This window comes from Motacilla alba, chromosome 5 (genome assembly GCF_015832195.1).
Source record: "Motacilla alba alba isolate MOTALB_02 chromosome 5, Motacilla_alba_V1.0_pri, whole genome shotgun sequence".
Classification (NCBI taxonomy): Eukaryota; Metazoa; Chordata; class Aves; order Passeriformes; family Motacillidae; genus Motacilla; species Motacilla alba.
The window spans coordinates 40,832,140-40,851,868 of NC_052020.1; the positions used below are offsets into that span (position 1 = coordinate 40,832,140).

Consider the following 19,729-nt stretch of genomic DNA (forward strand, 5'->3'; position numbering starts at 1 on the left):
TACAAGTTTGCTATCATCTAAGCTGCAGGTTGCCATAAATAATTTGCGTAACACATGTTTCCAGGTTGCAGAGGTCCATGGTAGAGTCTCTGAAGTAGGCAAGACATGTAAAGTAAAAGCAGCTATTGTGTGACAGACTGACAGCAGGGTTGTATTCTCTAATCCTTCCTTCGTGTGCTAGGAACCATAATGTAAGCAATGGAATAGAAAGCTTGGTGAGTGGTGTCTCTTGCCCTTACCAGCTTTTAAACTCTAAGGAACTCTGGTCTTTGCCCTAAGCATTTTCATGGAGAGGTAATTGTTATTGGGAAAGCTCCAGCGCCATTTCTCAGTAAAGTCAATGAAATTGCAGCCATCTAAGGAGTTGAATAATTTGGTGTCTTTTTATATTGCTTGTTGTTATGTGTGGAGATGACTTGGTGAGTTCTCTATTTTGGCCTCTTAGTTTTAAGGATGTAGATGTCCTTTCTGCTATTGAGACCTGTACAGCCAATTGCAAGCATGGAGAAGTGTCCACAGTATCAAGAAATGTAAATAACTTATTGGACAAGATGTTAGTAAGCTTCATAGTAAAGATATGGTGAGTAATAAGACTAACTTTTCCCTTTCTTTTTTTTGTCTTTACCCCACAGGTCCTGCAAGCTCCGTGAGTGCCAAACAGTGAATTATGGGCTGGGTATCCACCAGTGCATCATGAAGATTGACTTTATTTTTGCCCTCTTGAAGTTCACGTGCTTTATGAATTCACTCTCTCTTCTATCTCACTGCCATCTCCGTCAATATTGTCATCACTTCTAGAAAACAAGAATTTTAGGCTTGGGCTTTGGATCTCCCTTTCTTTCCTTCTGGAACACCAGTGTCACCTTTGTGTTCTACCAAAACAAATTACTGTAGGTTATTTTGCCCTTCAGAGAAGTACACCATCTGGAGAAGCCACTTCATGTACCCTCTACTTCTGAGATAAAAGCCTCTGGTTCCTAAGGATAATTGAGATCTTTCCTTGGGAGGAGACACTTCTTCTTGGTCACTTTCCACTTACTCTCCTGTTCTCTGTCAGTCCCTCTGCTCTTCTCTTACTTTTGGATTTAACGTTTGATGTTGACTGCTGGGGTTCTCCTCCCAGTAGTGTGGCTTCTTTTTTTCTCCTAGGGAAGAGCAGATTCTTGAAACAATGGGCTTCACTCTGCATTCTGTCTACTTCACCTTGAAGGTGAGTTTGCTGCTGGGCTCCTTGCTGGGTCTCTGTTTGGGTCTGGAGTTCATGGGCATCCCCAACCAGTGGGCCCGCTACCTCCGCTGGGATGCCAGCACTAGGAGCGAACTCAGCTTCCAGTTCAAGACCAATGTCTCTGCTGGGCTGCTTCTCTATTTTGATGATGGTGGTGTCTGTGACTTCCTCTGTGTGTCCCTGGTTGATGGGCGCATCCAGTTGCAGTTCAGTGTGGACTGTGCGGAGACGACAGTTCTCACAGACAAGCAGGTAAACGACAGCAGCTGGCACTTCCTGATGGTCAGCCGCAACCGCCTGCGGACGGTGCTGGTGCTGGATGGCGAGGCCAAGCCTGGGGAGGTGCGCCCGCAACGGCAGTATATGAATATCGTCAGTGACCTCTTTATTGGTGGAGTCCCACTGGACATTCGCCCTGCTGCCTTGACTCTTGATGGTGTCCTGAGTGAGCCTCCATTTCAAGGATTTATCCTGGATCTTAAATATGGCAATTCCGAGCCGCAGCTCCTGGGCAGTCAAGGGGTCCGACTGGAAATGGAAGGACTTTGCTCAGAAAACCCCTGTGAAAATGGTGGCACTTGCTTCCTTCTGGATGGTGAGCCACACTGTGACTGCTCAGCCACTGGATATGCTGGCAAGCTGTGTTCTGAAGGTAAGAGAATACTTTCCTGCTTCTCATTGACCTTTACACAATCCAGAGAGTTAATTTGTTATTTATCAGGGCTATGACAGAGTTCTTATTCCTGCTGATGGTTGTCAAAGGAATTCAAGTTCCACCATTCTTTTTCCAAACAGAAGTAATTAAATGGGAGTAGATAAAGAGTGTGAGCAACTGCAACAAAGTGTCTTTCTGAAAGGATGCTGCACTTGTAGCATGGAGAGATTTTCATCATCATCATCATCATTCATTTCATCAGCAACTTATTAATAAGGGTAGACAACATAAATAGGTAAATAAAACTAAGAAGTGCCTTAGGTTATTGTTGGTAAAAAAAATGGCTGGCTTTTTTCAGTATTCCCTGAAAACTGAGTGAAGTGTCAGCAAACAGGAGCCATATATATATGTGTGTGTATATATATATATATATATATATATATATATATATATATATACACATATATATATATATATCGCTAACATAACTGATTGACAGGACATTGTATACTTTTTTGATATTAGCTGTTGCTAGCCTGTGTGTGGAAGCCCCATGCTTCCCTTCAATTGCTTGCATACTAAGGAATGAATGGCACCTTGATTTTTTTAGCATCCTTGCTTAAATTGCTTTTTAAATTGATCTTAGTATTGCAAAGGGAAGAGGGATTTGAATGTTTCCTCATTGTTTGGTACTCTCTTTTTGAATTTGAGTTTGAGAGTTTTAAGTCATGCAAACTACATGATGAAGTGTATTTCAGATTTTTCCTTTAGCAATGTGATGGTAATTGATTTTGTATATGCAGGAGACTTAAGTCAACTGAAAATCCCTGTGTGAATTTGAGAATCTCATCACAACATTATTTATGATATTTAGCTTTAAACACCACAGTTGCCTGAACTAAAGATGAAACCTGGACAAGAAGTGTCCAATATCAAGGAAAAAAACCCCAACCTGAAATTTTGTCACAATGGAAATATTTGCAATAATATATTTTCATGACTGATATTTGTTCAATTCTTTTGGCAATGAAACTAGATTAACCAGAGTTTAGTCTGTACAATGTGAGATGTAGTGAAAACAGTCCTTATACTGTTGCTATCTAAGTAAAAAGCCCTACAGTTCCACATTTACAGTCTGCATTTAGATGGAGAAGCAAACATGTTTTATAGGAAGGGAAGGTTTGGAAAATAAACATGGCATCCATATGTGCATTAATTTTAGGGTGATTTTAATAATAACAGAAAATTTGGCTTTATAGCCAAATAAAACAGAAACACTACATTAGCCTTAGATAGGAGGTGTGAGCCTGTGAAGTGTTGAACACAGAATTCTTCATGGCTATTTGCTCCAACCTGATTAGTCCATGCCACTAATGAGCCAGAACTATTGAGCCATGAGTTACGTGGGGCTGGACAGAATTCTGGCTGTGACCAGGCAGTTCAGGAGCTGGGCCACTAGCCTGATCCTCATGTGCTTGCGGAGCAAGCACACCTCAGGTCTGAATGCTATGGTGATAGAAGATTGCAAGAGCCACACAGGCATGTGGACCCTGAAACACAAAGATGTAAGGCTCTGTCTGCTGCTGGGCTAATGGATCCAGACTCCCTGGGGAGCTGCTCAAGACATCAACAGCGTATGGTTTTCAGTGAACCACTTGAGAAAGTACTGTGAGTGGGAGTTCCATGTACCTGTGTGGCAATTGTAAGAACTCTAACCAGGGCTCAGGGGGAGGACTTTCTGCATTTCCTGGGTGGGTGGAACAATCTGAAATACACCTTCTAATGAATCCAGGGATATTTTTGTTGTAGACACCGTGGATAAAGCAATGCTATTGTTACTGTTTGAAGCCGTGAGTCACCATTGCTGTTTGTTTTCTATAGTGATTCATCAGTTTCCAGTCCAACCTGCTGTTAAGGGTGAGCAAAGAAGTTTTTCACAATGTGCCTTCTTAAGCAAACACTTTTAACTCGCTTTTAGCTGGGGTCTTTTCACTCTCAGAGAAGATGCTGTGTGGAGAACTTTTCCAGTGGATCAAATGTAGAGATTTCTGCAGTCATTACCTTGTTTGGTTCTTCTTGTTTTCTCATATATTACTAAATGGTGTATATTTGGTTTATGTTAGAATTTTATAATCAGCCTATTTTTTTTCCTCCTTTATGCTGTTGTAGCAGTGGTGATTTCTGTGTGTTAAATACTGCCATTGAAAAAAATGTTACAGTGTCTGCGCAGATGAGTGGAAAACCAAAAGAAAAGACTATTTAGTAAGTGGAAACAAGCAGACAAAGAAAAGTGGCAAGAAAAAAAACAGGAACCAAATTAAATATAGCTACCTTTTGTCTGACTGAAAAGCGCAAGATGTTGTCTTTCAATTCTGCAAGTGTGGAAGAATCTCCACTGATAAACAGTAGGATATGGCAGGAGTGACAGAACTCGTTACAGGCTCTTCCTGCTTGTGGCTTGATTGGCCATTAAACAACTTGTATTTTCTTTGTTTGCTTTTTCCCCCCAAGAGACTTGAGATGTTTGTTGTCAGAACTGTTCCCTTTTGTTTTGAACCTTTATTATGCCTCTGGATATATGCAGAAGTAACATGGTTATTTTATTCCCAGTCTCACTTTTGAAAAAGATTGGTCTCTCAACTGGATACCAACAACTCCCTTTTTGGGGAGGGAACCTTCACTCCATTACAGTGTTTACTAATCTGTAGTCCATGTGCATATTTTCATTTCATCATCAGAGTTGGCTCTTTTACTGGGAATTGATGGATCTGATCAATAACAAGTTCTGTTTGAACAGCTAATGTAATGTGTACCTTTTTAATAATGAGTTCTCTTGACAGTGTCCAGGCCATTACTTGGCTATTGACTGATACCTATGTCTGCAGATGGTAAAACCATAGCAAATTCATTTATTTTGTGGCCAGAGATAGAAGTAGACAAAGAGTGGAACCTGCTGTTTCTGTACTATGATGGAATGAAGCTCCATTTACAGTATTATAGGCTACTGTAACTCCAAGTGCAGTTCCATTTATGATGGATGTCAACAGAGAACAACCATTCCATACTGAGATGAAACTGTGAATCCTGTCCAGAATGTGCCCCCGATGTGCAAAAAAAATGTTGGCACTTTATGTGCACCCAGGGTTAGTAGGATTGTGTACATCATGGCAGTCACATGCCCAGATGGCAGCTGAGCAGGTACAGTTTCTGTGTCTGAGTTTATACAGTGGGAGTGGAAATATGTGCACTTTGGGAAGTTTGACTGTTTTGAATAAAATGTGAGACTATTTTAATTGCAGTTGGAGTATACTGGTTCACTGAATCTGACAGCTCTGTAGAGTATAAAGGATGGCTGATTTGAGTAGCTATTAGTTTGTATGTTTCTGGGCAAAGGTGGAATTAGACATGAAAGCTGAATTCAGAGACATCTTTGCCTCTCATAAACCTCATCAGTCTCTGTGGAATCAGGATGCTGCCAAGACAATGAGGTTCCTATAGAATTTGATCATCACAGATACATTCATATTTCTGGAGAAAAATCCAAAAAAACCCCTTCCTATGCAAATTTTGCAAGCTGAGGTGCTGTAGAAGCCAGATGAGGTTATTCAAATCTGTTCATTCAGGACCATGCTGTCAATCTGCAAGAAATTTTCTTTCTCTGACACTGCTGTGTAGAGAGTGAGCTCACAAATGTGGACAGTGTGAATGCAGCCCTGTTTGTACAAGTGTATTTTGGCCTAAACCCTCACTCTTCTTCCAAGACTCCTTCTGGACTTTCCGAGGAAAGGTGAACAGAAGATGTGCTTTGAAATGCATTAACTCTGCTTGTAGTTGCAGAACCAAGGCGTTGATCGCCAACTTCACAAAGCACCATGCTGAAGCCTTTGTGTTGCCTGCAGGGGCTGTTTCTAAACGAAGGCTGAATACGGGCTTGATTGCAGCTCTTCCCTTGATTACAGAGCAAGATTTCCTGGGGATGCTGCCTGCTGAATGACAGAGGAGCCCATTGCTCTGTAATTATCACACTTCTAACTGCATCGGGAACAGATTTTTCTATAGCCCCTCAGCTTCATTTAAAATGACAAGTTAGTGCAGGATTTATCCTCTTCCTGCCCCTTTGGAGCAGCCCAGCCTTGGCTGTATCTGAAGGCACTGCCCAGCGTCGCCTACAGTCACTGTATCTCCCTGCCAGCCGCCCTAATCTTTGTAACACTAAAGAATAGTTTGGCACTTTGCCATGAGCCTGATGCTTGCACTTAATTTGCATATACATTTACATACATCTTGTAATCAGAAACAAATGAACATGACCATAATATTTGCTTCTACTTGCATGTTCCTTGATAGATGAATATAAATTGGTTGTTGAATTCACCAGCAATAAACAGTTGCAGACCCTCCATTTGGTCTTGTGCTCTGCTGTTCTAGAGGTCAGCAGGCAGTTCTGGCACATACTTTGGATGGGCCCAGATCTTCACTCACCAGTGCACAGCTCTAGAATTGATCATCTCCAAGGTCTGTGGAGTAAATATTGCAAGGGGCAAATCTGCTGTTTTATGTCACTTCTTATGTCACAGCATTGGCCATTGGGCAGAAAGCTGGTAAGAACTTTGCCCATACTTCATTTTGCAGCAATTCAATTTCCCCCATCTCTTCTGCTTGCTCATTCTTCCTGGTTTGAGTTCCTTTTGTTGTATTTAAAATGATAATAATTTTTCCAGTCTGGTTACAATTTTTTTATGCAATGCCTGTTGAGTGCCAGAGAAAGATGATGTGTTCAGGTATTAATGTTTATAAAGCGCTTTGAAACTTCAAGGTGGAGTTTTGGCACCATTTGTTATCCTTAATGATAAATATTAAAACTGAGCAGGAGCCACAGGATTTGAATTTAGATCCTGCATACTCTTTCACAGAAGATGCTGAGGACCTCCCTCACAAATTGTGGACTAAGCAAACCCTTCTCAGAGCTAGCTGGATTTGTTTTGTAGACTCCCCTGCTTTAAAAGCGGGGAGCTGCAGGGAGATTGCAGGACCATGTATGGTGACTGCCATTGATTCAAGTAGTCTGGCTGCAATACACGCTGACAGCTATATTCTTGTAGTTTGCCTCTCTTGTATTATAGATCATTATGGGGCAACAATCCTTTTCTGCTGGATTGCAGGTCAGCTACAGACCTTGGGTAAAAGAGATGTTAAACCCCTCAGTTAGGCAAAGCTTGGACATTTCCTCTGATAAAGTGAAGCAGGTGGTGGTTGGGTACAAAGGAGATTGCTGTTTGGTGTAAGGTGCAACTGGTGTAGAGTGACAATAATTTGTGGGCCTGGAGAAGAATGAACTCGGGGGAAAAAAGCCTCAGGATGAAAATGTTCTTTTATAAAATGTTATAGAAGTGTAAACCATAGCTCATATAAACTGTTTATAGTAGGTGCTCCATATTTGTTTTACCTGCCTGATAGAATAAAAGAAGAGTTCTTAGCTCTTGCAAAGAGAATGTGATAACCAAGCTTGTAGAGGACTAAATCTAGATGGAATTTGGATACCAGCATTTTCTGTGAGCCCATAGACCAACCTGCTGGCTCCTGCTCTGTCCCAAAGTGTGCACAACCTGGATCTAAACTGGAATTTTTGGGTATTACTAAATAAAGATCAAAATTAAAGTAGCTAATAATAATTTTGTGAAGGTGAGCAAAGTCAGAAATTTCTCTTTCTAATGTAGGGATTTCCAACTTGATTTCTAAATAAGGGTTTATTTTCCTTTGGTTTTGCCATAAAAAAATAAAAGTGGGGGGAAGAGTTGATTTATTATTATTGTACAGGCTTCTGCTGAGCTAGGCAGCTTGTCATGGAGGTCAATCAGCAGTAATACAACCCCAAGCAAGACAGCACATGCTGTAGCTGTTGCTTTCATCCTTATTCTGGTACGAAGGTGTGCAGGGCATTTGCCACAAGGTAATTTTTGTTATGTTTTGGTGAAAAATGGAGGGCAATAATCCTACCAGATACCTTGAGGATGTTGGAAATGGCGCCACAAAGCTCCAGGGAGAGAATCAGAGGAGGAGCACATCTGTCCAGTGAACACTGTCACTACTCAAAGAAGATGAGCTTCTGCACATCAACGTCAGCACTGAGTGCTCCCTGGTGCAGGAGAAGGTGGTAATCCATGTGATGAAATGGTAGAATGGCCACCTGTCCTTGGCTAACTTCTAATTTCACTTCTAACTTTAATTGTTTCTTTGCTGACCAGCTTTGAACTTGATGGACAGAAAAACTTTTTTCTCTCCCTAAAGAAAGCAAGGCAACTGCCATGTTGTTGCTGTCCAGAAACAGCAGTGTGACTTCTGGTGTATGTGTGTGTCTCTTGCACAATCCTTCATTGCAGACAGGTTCACTGCCATTGTAAAACCCACCCTGCAGAGCAAAGCAGTTGCCCTTTCTCCATCTGTAAACAGGTCCAGGAGCTGACAATTGAGTGCAAAACAGCCCAGGGGCTGAGAGAAGTAGATATGGGAGGGTAGGAAGGACTCTGGATGTCAGAATCTACTTGAAGCAGAACTCATTTGTATTTGAATGTGTTTGCTGTGAAATGGGGCTGAGACCTGAGTACATTGGATTCACATTCTGTGCTACTGACACCTTTGCCAGTTATGCTGTGTCAGCTCTCCAGGCCCTGCCTGCATGTACACTGGTTCACCTCATTATTCTGAAAAGAGACCAAGGTATAACATATAAAGGAAGTGGAGCAGGGCAGCAGAACTTGGATGGTCTGGTCATAAGAGTGTTAGCACCTAAGAGGCTGATTTCCATTTCTGCTACAGTCCTTCTGTGTCCCTGGAGTGATTTGCTGGCAGACTGAAGGACTCAAGACTGAATCAATTGACCTTTCTTTGCAGAGGATATGTACCTCGTTACCCCCAGGGTACATAACTGTGTCTCAGTTTCTATATCTGAAATATGTAGCCAGTGGGGCTTCCTATACTCCAGGTGCTAAGAATTCCATATGCTTCTGTATGACAGTGATAGAGCCATGTAAATACCTTAGCATGACAAGTAAGTGATGGTAATGCATGAACACCCAGTAGAATGGTTTGATAGTCATTTTTTAGCTAGGACATGCAGTTAGAAATTAAGGTGGTTTCCTTTGTTAAGTGGCCATCTTTGAGGAGTGCTCATCTTTCTTTTCAACAGAAATCTCCCAGTTTCCTGCTACTCTGTGCAGTGTCACACTGTGAGTAGGCAGACCTTTCCCAGGCCAGGCTGCAGTTGTGCTGCTAAAGACAGAGCCTGAGCAGCAGTGTAGCCTCTTCCCTGTTGGTGACATGGAGCAGATGCTGCACTGCAGGGTGCTGATACAAGCAATAGGAGAAAGAGAACTTTTTTTTTTTTAATCTGACCCATGTGCTCCACTGACCTCCCCCAAATGTCCTCTGCTGTGAACTTCAGATGCTGATCAGATGCTTTTCCTTGTACTGTGGCCCACCTCTGCCTACCTGTCTGCATTGGCTCTCTCCCTGCTGTGGCTGCTGGTTTCAGCCTGCCCCTTTCACCCTCCATACTCAAGACTCGCCTCCACCTTGTGCTGTCAGGGGAAGCACAGAGAGCACAAAAGGCTACCCAAGCAAGATGGCATCGTTTGCCCTTCCTCTATTCCTCTATGCATAAAAAGCAAGGAAAGCCCATTGGATTGTTTCTGAGTGTTTAATTAGCACAAAACTGGCAAGTGTTTTGTGGTTCTAAGACACTGAAAGGGTGCATAAAAGCCTTGCTTTTCCTGTTAACCCTCATCAAAGCTCTGACTGCTTATGAGATAAAGCAGGTATATTTGTCTGCAGTTTGCAATGTAGGACAAGGAGGAAAGGTATACTTGACTCTGAGGATTTTGTTCTAGGTGTGATCTTCCTCCTCTTACTCATGGAATTTGACCAGTTAAGTAACCTGATTGAATATAATGGATTGGATTTGGCTTTGAGTATTTGGCAAGAGATCTTTATCAGAAAAGAAAGAAGCAGCAGTTCCTTGGTAGGTGTAGGAATTTGAGCTGTAGGTTAAAACCAGGCTTCAGTCTCTAATAGTGCTGGCAGGCTCCATAGTTTTCTTGGCTGCTGCATTTATTCAGAAGCCTTTCTTGGCCTCTGTAGTCTCTTGGGTGGATTTTCATTTCTTTGTGGTTTGTTGCCTTAGTACTTGAGAAAAATGATGCTGCCTGAGATTTCTGAACCTCTGGTGTGTCTCCACAGGCATGTGTTTGATTTTCTGGTCATTCCTACTGCATCCATCTAGCAAGTTTGGCTTTCAGGGTTGGAGAGCCTCTCAGTACCTTTCTCCTCAAGGTAATGTAGGAGAAATCCTTGGAACTAAAGGCAAATTTCTCCACTGAAGATGGTCAAGAACAAGAGCTGAGGAATGGCTAGCCATGAAGAGAGTGGCTAGTGTTGCGATCTGCAAATTTCATAGTTTAGTTGCGTTTGCAGCTGAATACCTTAAGTGTCTTTCTGTATGTGGTTAAAATTTCTTAAATTCCTCAAAGACCTTTTTAAATGGGGTAGAAGTGCGTGGAGTCAGTCCTTAATAAACTGCTGATTAAAAAAATAAAGGGAAAAAGAAAAAGGTGAAGTTTTTGGATAGGAAAGGTGATTAAATTTCTTGTCTAGGACTACCTAAAAGAAAAAGCTGGTAAAGTAACCAGAATTTCTGTATTTTCACTTCTGTCTTTTGCCTTTTGCTCTGTGGCTTCTCTGAGACCTGCTCTGGAACTTGGTGTGGTAGGAGGAAGGGGCTGTGCAAAAGCAACTACCCTGCATGATGCCTACCAGACCTCTGGTGTAATGGGAGATCTGTGTAGGTCCTTGTAATTCACATAGCTGTGACTTTAGGGAAGATAACAAGAGATCAGTGAACATGAAAGATTATGGATGGATATATTGCCATTGTGAAGCAGTAGCATTGCTATATCTCTCAGGATAACCAGAGCTAGAGGTAGGTTTATATTAGTGTCAAGGGTGGGATATCTAGCTGATTAGGTATTGGTAGCTGTGTGATCCCAGAGCTGAAATATGATGATATTGTGATGACTATGAGTTTATTGTGTAGAAGACCTTTTGAGTAAACATCGGATGCTGCAGAAAATGGCAAAATCCTCTTTCTTCAGAGTTCCTCTAGTGGGCACTGTGTTGTTGGAGATCTGACTTTTTTTTCTTCACTGAAAAAAAAAAAAAGTAGGGCTCAAGTGATCAATTTGTAATTTCGCTTGCTGGCTGCCTCCTCCTAACTTTTGTTTTCCTTCATTACTTAAGCTGAAATGCTCAATTGTGTCTCAACTGCAGCAATGAACACATCTACAACAAATTCCAAAGCCTGTTGGTTTTGAACAGACATGAGGCCTATATACCTATACCTATTATCTCTACTTTGCATCGGACACAGAAATGTATCTTTAGGCAGTCTGGTGTTTGCCTGCCCTAGGGTGTAGCATGTTTGAATCAAAGACATGTGAAGTTACCTTTTGACCAGCTAAGACACATCAGAATCAGACATACTGGAAATGTTTTCCTTGTGAAAAATGGTGGTTTCATTCCGATCAAAATATTTAGGAAAAAAACCCAACTGATTTGGATGACAATCTGCTGAAAAAAGCAATATGTTTTTAATTTGTAGAATTTCTGAATCCCGACTTTTTAAAAAATGTACTCTATATCTATTGCACATAACCGTGTAGCTTATTTTAAAATTTACCAACATGATTAGCCCAAATATGGATCTACTACTGATGAATGCAATATATCACAAAAATGCTGAAGTGTTTTAAGGAAGGGGCATGTACTCCCACAGTGACCAAATGGAACTAATGGAAGCCCATGGATATAACCACACCATGTTCCTGTGGGAACTGTTAGGTTCAGAAGAGCACACAAAAGGAGACCTAAGCAGAGGTTAAACTTAATCAGAGAGGAGAACAGCTTTCCAGCCTGCAGACAGCAAGTGGAGCCTGGAGCACAAATACAGCAATGACCAGATTGGTGCCCTTTGAAGCCTCCCAGGAGAGAAGAGTGGTGTGAAGCACTGTTATCCTTTCAGTTTGTTGGAAGTGACAGCTCCATAGGTACTGCTGTCTGTCAAGAGCTCCACGAAAAGAAAGACTAGAGGAATAATTATGAGTGGATAGGACTCGAGTGGGCTCTTTCCCATTTGACTTCTAATATGTATCACTGAACAGTGCAGTCTTTCAACAGTGACTGTAAAGGCAGCAAGGCTGAGTATATTAATGAAGAACCACAGCTGCTGATGTGAGAGCCTGAGATTGTCAGCAGTTTGTTTTTTAGCTTTTTAGCATGTTGGATTGAACCTAAATAGTTTACAATGCTGCTGGACCTAAGGACTGGGCAGTAGGCATTCCCAAAGAAGAGCTTAACAAATACCTCTCTGTGCAAGAAATGCTCTCTGAAATGCAGCCAGCCCAAGGTGAAATTTGGGCTTGATAAGCAAAGCTCTGCCTATGAAAATCACTTGGGATCTGCACAAGTATGGCATGACAGTCATTCTTGAGCTCTGGGATGTTTTCCCTGTCATTGCTGCTGCTGCCAGTGTGGTGACTCCCAGTTTGCCTGAGGCAAAAGATAGCTAAACCCCAGTACTAAGGAACAGATCCTCTATCCCGGGAGAACAATTGGCTGTGATTTCAGAACTCATTTGTCAGTGGTGTTTAATTATAGCCTTGCTACCACTTACAGTGGAGGTCACTGCTATATTGTAGGTCTGTTTAGTGCTCCCTCTGGTCTTAAAAATCCATGAATCTATATCATGCTATTTTGGGGCATTTGTAACAGTCTCCACTAGTTTTCTTCCAGAGCTGAAATTGCTTAAGTTTCCTCCTAGTTAATTGACAAAATGTTGTTGTTGGAAAGCTGACTAAAACAATTTAAGCCCCTTTTCAGGTCTGGGAGTGAAACAAAATGTAGGTTACATCTTCTTTAGTTTCTATCCTTACAGTTGCCCAGCTGTTTTCTCCTTCTGTACAGCTCTGCTGCAATGTGGGCATGTGAATTATTTTAACTTGCAGATACTATGCCATCAATGAGCTGTTCTGTAGTGAAGATATCAAATGTAAGGATCATTGTATAAAATGTTTTCTTGGGACATCTGGTCCCATAAATAATACTCAACTTAAAATTAACTTCATATACCAACTGCTCCTTATTGAAGCAAAGTTTTCATTCATCTGATGGAAGATGTCCTTAACTAAGAACTAAACACAAATCCACTCAGATTTGTTGATCTTGTCAAGTTACTTTTAAGTCCCATTTTGAAAAGTGATTCAGGCACCTTGAAACCTTGTGACTGATCTGGAATTCAAAATAGCAGTTTTGATAATTTTACCTTCATATTGTATTTATTTCTGACTTTTTTCACCTCTAAAGATTTGGCCCAAAGATCACATTCTTCCATGAGCTTCTTTCCTTGCCTGTGTTTGTCTTTAATAATGTTAATGATGTGTTCTGAATTGAAACCAAGACCAATCAAATGTTCTTCTTTTAAAACTGAGTGAAGAAGGAAAACTAATTGCAAAAATCCTGCTTAAATGTGATCTTAAAGTTGTGAATTTCAGAATTAAATGGTAGTACCTGCTGCAATCAGAATGCCACATGGCATCCATTCAAATGTGCTTCAGGCATCCTGCACTTGAATTGTGTGCAAGGCAGGAAAATAAAAGAGCTAAAACGCTGTCAGGTTAATAATAAATTGTGCATACATGTGGCACATTTCATCAGAGTATTCCTAAGCATCTCACAACTACTGATAAATCAGTCAGCCTTCACATCACTCTACTGCACTGTGGAATGCATGCTATCTCCATTTTACTGATGGCAAAACTGAGAGGCAAGCAGAATGAGAATTACTGAAGGGTATCAAGTCAGAAGCTGCCTGAGGTGAAATTGGAATCCAGAATGCTAAATCCTAAGTATTAAACGATGTAGTAGTTTATCTAGTTTTATCCAAGTGTGCTAGAAAACTCACAAAATACTGTGGTATACATTGAATGTGAAGCTAAAACCAGAGCATTGGATTTTAGGGATTCTTGTAAAATTTCAGTTGAAATTCAAAGAATTTCAACTCTCTTTTTATTCTTTTTGGCAGATTGGATCGTCCATAACCACGAAGTTCTGCCTTTGGGGCTGTTGTCTCATAACTTTGCCCGCTGAAACCATCTTGAACCAGCTTGTTCTGTACCTTGTGCCAGTAGGCAGCACTGCTTGGGCTATGCTTTATGGATTCCCCTGTTTAGAGCTTTATTCAAGTTAGTAATCAGGAAAAATAGACTTGTAGCAATAAAAGTTTTAGCTGGTTTTGCCCATCTGTGGTTTATGTGTGCTCCAATACAACTTTTCAAGACAGGATCCAGTTCCTCTAAATGTTTCCAGTAAAGAAGGGTTTATGATTTCACTTAAAATACCAAAATGTAAGACTAATTTCAAATATTTGAATAATTGACTGAACATACCCTTGGATGGAAGGTGATAGGAGAAAATATGGTTTTACATTTCCCCTCCCTTCTGAATTTCTTCAAGCCTGCAAAGGTTGGGCTCTCATGTAACCTTCTGTTTCTGTCCAGCCTTCATTGTCCATAGAAACAGTAAGTTTCACTGGAACTTTGTTCCAGAGTGGAGTGGCTCCAATGAACCACTGAAGGCAAGACTCTGTTGTGCTGAACTTCCAGCTGAGTAGAACTCATTGTATAGAAGGTTGTTCATATGTGATGAAGAAAGAAGAGTTTTCAATTTGACATTTTTTGTTTTGTTGGTTATTTTCATAGAATCATTCAGGCTGGAAAAGACACCTACAGTCATCAAGTCCAACCATTAACCTACCACTAAGTGCTACATCTACACATTTTTTTAAATACCTCAAGTGCTGGTGACTCAACCACTTTGCTGGGCAGCCTGTTTCAGTGCTTAGCAACCCTTTCTGTAAAGAAATTTTTCCTAATATCCAGTCTGAATGTCCCCTTGCACAGCTTGAGACTCTGTCCTCTCATCCTATCAATTGTTAATTGAGAGGTTAATTCTCCCCTAGGTCAAATTTTCTTTCAGGTAAAGCTCAGGTCTCGCCTGAGCTTCCTCTTCTACAGGCTTTTTCTCTTCCCCAGCTCCCTCAGCTGCTTCTCCGAAGACTTACTCTCCAGACCCTTCACCAGCTCTGTTCTCTGGACATGCTCCAGCATCTTAGTGTCTTTGTTGTATTGAGTGTCCCAGACCTGAACACAGGACTCGAGTTATGGCCTCAACAGTGCCCAGTACAGGGGGACAATCACTGCCCTAGTCCTGCTGGCCACGCTATTGCTGATAGAGGCTGGGATGCTACTGAACTTCTTGGCCAGCTGAGCACATGTTGGCTCATGTTCAGCTGCTGTTGACCAGCACCCCTGGGTCCTTTTCCTCTGGGCTGCTTTCCAGACACTCTTCACCCAGCCTGCAGTGATGAACGCGGTTGTTGTGATGCAGATGCAGGACCTGAGACTTGGCCTTGTTGAACCTCATACCACTGGCCTGAGCCCATCAATCTACCCTGTCCAGATTCCCCTGCAGATCCTTCCTGCCCTCCAACAGATCAACACTCCCACCTAGGTGTCTTCTGCAAAGGAAGGCTTCACTTGATCCCCTTGTCCAGATCATTGATAAAGATACTTAACACATCTGGTCCCAGTACAGAGCTTGGCGAACCCCACTTGTCACCGGCCACCAGCTGGATGTAACTGCATTCACTCCCACTCTTGGAGCTTGGCCATCCAGGTTTTTACCCTGCAAAGGGTACACCTGTCCAAGCCAGGAGCAGAGAGAAAGTCCCATGGAAAAATGGATTCCTGAAAGACCTTTTCTTTTATTAGCTTTACTCACTTTGAACAGCCTAAATTTTTAAGAGTTCTTTTTCCTGTGTTTGTTGCCCAAAAATCTCTTTAGACACTAAAAATGGTTCCAGTATGCCCCATTTCTAATGTTACCCTTGAAAACAAAGTTGCCTTGAAAAGAACAGCTACCCAAGTAAGCAGCAAGTTCAGCATGGAATGAAGATGGTGGCAGATGGGGCATGATGACATTGTGCTTATGTTGGAAACAATAACATAATGAGAAAACATGACTAGATACTCTTTAGCCCAAAAGTGCTCTCTTATTTTCTGTGTAATTGTGATGAACTGCATTTAACCATGCTGTCCTCCAGCAGTACTCTATTTTACTGCATAGCATACAGGAGTATGAGTAGGACTCTTCTGTTCAGAGTAACTAACAATTCTGACTGACATTTATTGTGGAAGCTGTTTAAATAAAATTGTTTAAAGCTGTAAGCATGTATGAATTATTTTAGTGCAGTGTGCAGCAAATTAATTGTTGGTACTGTGAAGAGCCACATCAGTGGAATTCCTTTATGTCTGTAGTAAAACTCATCATCAGAACTAGGCCAGAAGGAAACAGATCTAAACAAATGGGCAATCCCAAGATCAGGAGTGACATTTGTTGGTAGTGCTGTCAAACTGGATCCCAAGATACGCACACAAAAGCAAGTGGCCAGTCCAGACTCAGATGTATTTGTACAGCTATTATCTCCATGATGGATGCTTGGAAAGTGATGTGCAGACCTGTGACTATTGTGGATCTTTTCCTTAAATCTTTCTGGCAGTCTTTTCTAAGCTAAATCACACCTAAACATCAACACTCCAGCTGTTCCTTTCTCAGAGCAGATGTATGAGCTGATTTTTTTGTATGAGCAGCTTATGGTTCTGCTGCTTTTCACAGCTTTTCCTCCATCCTAATTGTCCCATCCAGGCTTGACCCTGGCTCTGTTTGCCTTATGACTCTAGTGGGAGAAGGAAAGAAGGAGTCTGTGCTCTGACTTTGGCATTGATCATTGTTCTTCTTGCCCCCAACCCTGACATGGTAGATGGAGGAGGCTGCTCTCAGGGCGGGAGGTGCAGTGAGAGAGATGACGGATGATGTGAGGAGAAAGCAGAACTGTCAAGATGATCATGGCTAGCAGGGGAAGAGCCTCCTGGTTACAACTGGCCAGGCCAGCTTTTGCATACGGGCACTGGGAGGCAAAGCTGTCTTTCTGAGGCAAAGCTACGGGAGGCTGGGGGTTGGGATTTGCAACTGGAGAAAAAGAGAGCGAGTCAGCAAGGGAAAACCCAGTCCTGCTGGGTGATTGGAGCAGGAAAGCTGTCCAAGCATGGAAAACTGATCAGCTTTCAAGACACTCAGTTGGAAGGGAAAGCTGCACTTCCATGTTTGCATTCTAGTATTTGTCTTCAGCTAGGTCAAATGTCTACATCTTTGAGGATCTCTTCCATGAACATAATTTAAATCTCCCTCCTTTTGGCATCTGATTCCCTTGCTGGAATTTGCCACCTGATACTAGAGACACACTCTTCACACCTTCCTAGCCCTTGACAAATGTGTTCCAAGAACCTTGCCAAATAAATGAAGAATGCAGTGATACATGAATCTTCTTTTTCCTGCAACAGCCTTCTTTTTTTTTTTTTTTTTTCTTTTTTTCTCATTCCTCTGCTCTTGGCTTTGAGGAGTGAAGTCTTCTAGGTCTTCAGATGTCAGTATGGATCCTATTTGGCCTACAAATTCCTCATAAATGAAATTAGAAGAGATGTAGGAACTTTGGGTCTCCCTTTCCTTTAATGGGATGATGGAAAGGTGGTGTGACCTTCTTTCATTTCCCTCCAGGCCTTAGGACAGAGAACTAAATAGTGGAATATTGCTAACGCACTCAAACAAAACTAATTTCTGAAAAAATACTCATCTCTCTTATCTCCTAGACCATCTGTCTGAACTGACTCCTCCTGACCTCTCTGGATTCAAAGCCCTGCCAGTTTTAAGAGTTGTGTATTTTCCAGGGTTAATCATTATAGGGGATGAACATAACAGGCTTCTCTTTTGTGTGTAGGAATTTCAGAAATGAGCAGATGCCCGACTTGTCATTCTCCACAAAACTGTAAATTGCAAGATACGAGGTAAAAGCTCCATCTGCTGGAGCAGTTTTTGAAGGTCCTGCTGGAGACAAGCTCTGGCCTCCTGCTCCCAAATGAGGTGGCTTCATTCAGTGCCTGCTGTAGCAGACAAGAAAGCAAAGACTGATGTGGAAACTATAGCAGGCAGAGAGCAGCCAGGGTTGATGTCACTCATGAGCTGACATAGCAGCACTAAGGCTGTCTTGATCATCATTGGTAGTGGAGCCAAGTCCTCTATTTTCTAAGATGATTGCAAAGGTCCTGCCTCAGACCTTGATAGAAATAGCCTGAAGTTGGCCAGTATCCAGCAAACCAATGATACTTTATATGCCATGAGGCTGTGCACTGCTAAGGGATCTGAAGTCAGTAAGAAGGTGGTCATTGCATTTGAGACAATGGAAAATGTCTTTCCATACCGGTATGGAGATGGACTGTGAAGAATAAAATCTAGCGAGAAAGCACTGTTAATGCTCACTTGAGACTTCATAGCTGTACTTCAGAACTGGACTGAATGTTCTGAAATATCAAAAGGCCCAACTTGTCCTTTCTAGTGTTTTGCATTTTTATCATTGAATTGCAGTGAATGCAATTCTCAGGTCAATATTAACCTTCCTCCCAACCTGAAATTCAGTGAGATATTGGTGGATAAGAGTTGTCTTCCCTCATAATACAGCCCACACACATTATACATCTGCAAATTTTCAGTGGTGATTAGGATTACTTCCAGAGTTTAGTGAATAAATCTTTGGAAACAGACTCATCCTCTTCTGTAAATTCAATATGGCTGTAGCTACTTGACCAGTTTAATCTTTTATATCTTTTTCCCCATCCTTTTTCAAGGTGTCACTCCTAAGAAAGCTTGCCCCAATAGAAGTGGGTGTTGCTTTCTTTGTGAGTCATTCAAGAGACTATGTAGGAGTGAAGAAGTGGCTTTTGCTCATGCTCCATTATGCCAAATAATAAGGGAGGTTGTTTCCCTCTTCTGGGTCTGAAAGTACCCCGCAGATGCATATATACTGTCTTCTGTCTGAGGTACAGACTAGTGAAGTGGGTCTTTGACCTCACCAAGCTTAAGTCCGTGGGATATACCTTGGAGTGATCCTGTTGACCTCAGTGTTCCTCATATAAGGCCTTATAAGGCCTTATAGGGCCTACTTTTTTTTTTTTTTTTTTACCTTACTCTTCATGTTACTTTAAGGGGTTCAGTATTTGGAGTAGAAGAGTGATCCACTTCCCAGGTAGACAGAAGTTACAATTTCTCTTTCACTCATAAAAAGCAATTGAGTTCATGGATATTATGGCTGATAGGCAATATCGTCCTCTTGGATAGCTACTTTTTCTCTAGAGTTTAAGTTGTATTATGCTGTTGAGAAGGAATTGGTGCTTCTCAAATGATGGTGTGCAGAACTGTTTGTTAGAGTTTACCTCTGGCCTTCTAGAACATGACCAAGGTCAATATATTCTGTCTAGGCACCATAAAGCAATGGGATCTCATGTTTTTTCCTCAAAGTCTTATGGCTAATCCTGGAGAAAAAGAATATTCCTTGTTGTTCTCACTGCAGTGACAATGGTCATGACTATTCCATGGGCAATAGGAACAGGCAATATCACTGTAAGGTGTAGATAGATGCTGGAGCTATCTGCAGTGGTGAGTGGTATGCTCTGGGAAGGAGATGAAGCTACAGTAATATCATGGATTAGAAAATACTCAGGGCTGGTCTACACAGTGTTTCTGCTTCTTTTATAGGGTTCTGTTGTGGCATGGCTGATAAGTAAGATGTCCATAAAATGCTACATGATAGAGAAACAGCCAGGAAGATGTGCTCAATTGTTCTCTCACTG

General features: G+C 41.7%; 1 protein-coding gene across 21 annotated transcripts in view; it reads left to right on the forward strand.

Moving 5' to 3' along the window:
- NRXN3 (neurexin 3) overlaps positions 1 to 19,729 on the forward strand; it is a 961,434-nt gene that overhangs the window by 51,073 nt on the left and 890,632 nt on the right. For 20 of the 21 annotated variants that reach the window (XR_005257043.1, XR_005257044.1, XM_038137596.1 and 17 more), the window contains exon 2: positions 633 to 1,880. Coding sequence is in view for 19 of the 21 variants with exons in the window: in XM_038137596.1 (XP_037993524.1) it covers positions 1,172 to 1,880 (709 nt within the window). In the remaining 2 variants the exon portion in view is untranslated. Of the gene's footprint in view, positions 1 to 632; positions 1,881 to 19,729 lie in introns of those variants that run through there. The other variant, XM_038137607.1, reaches the window with a different exon arrangement.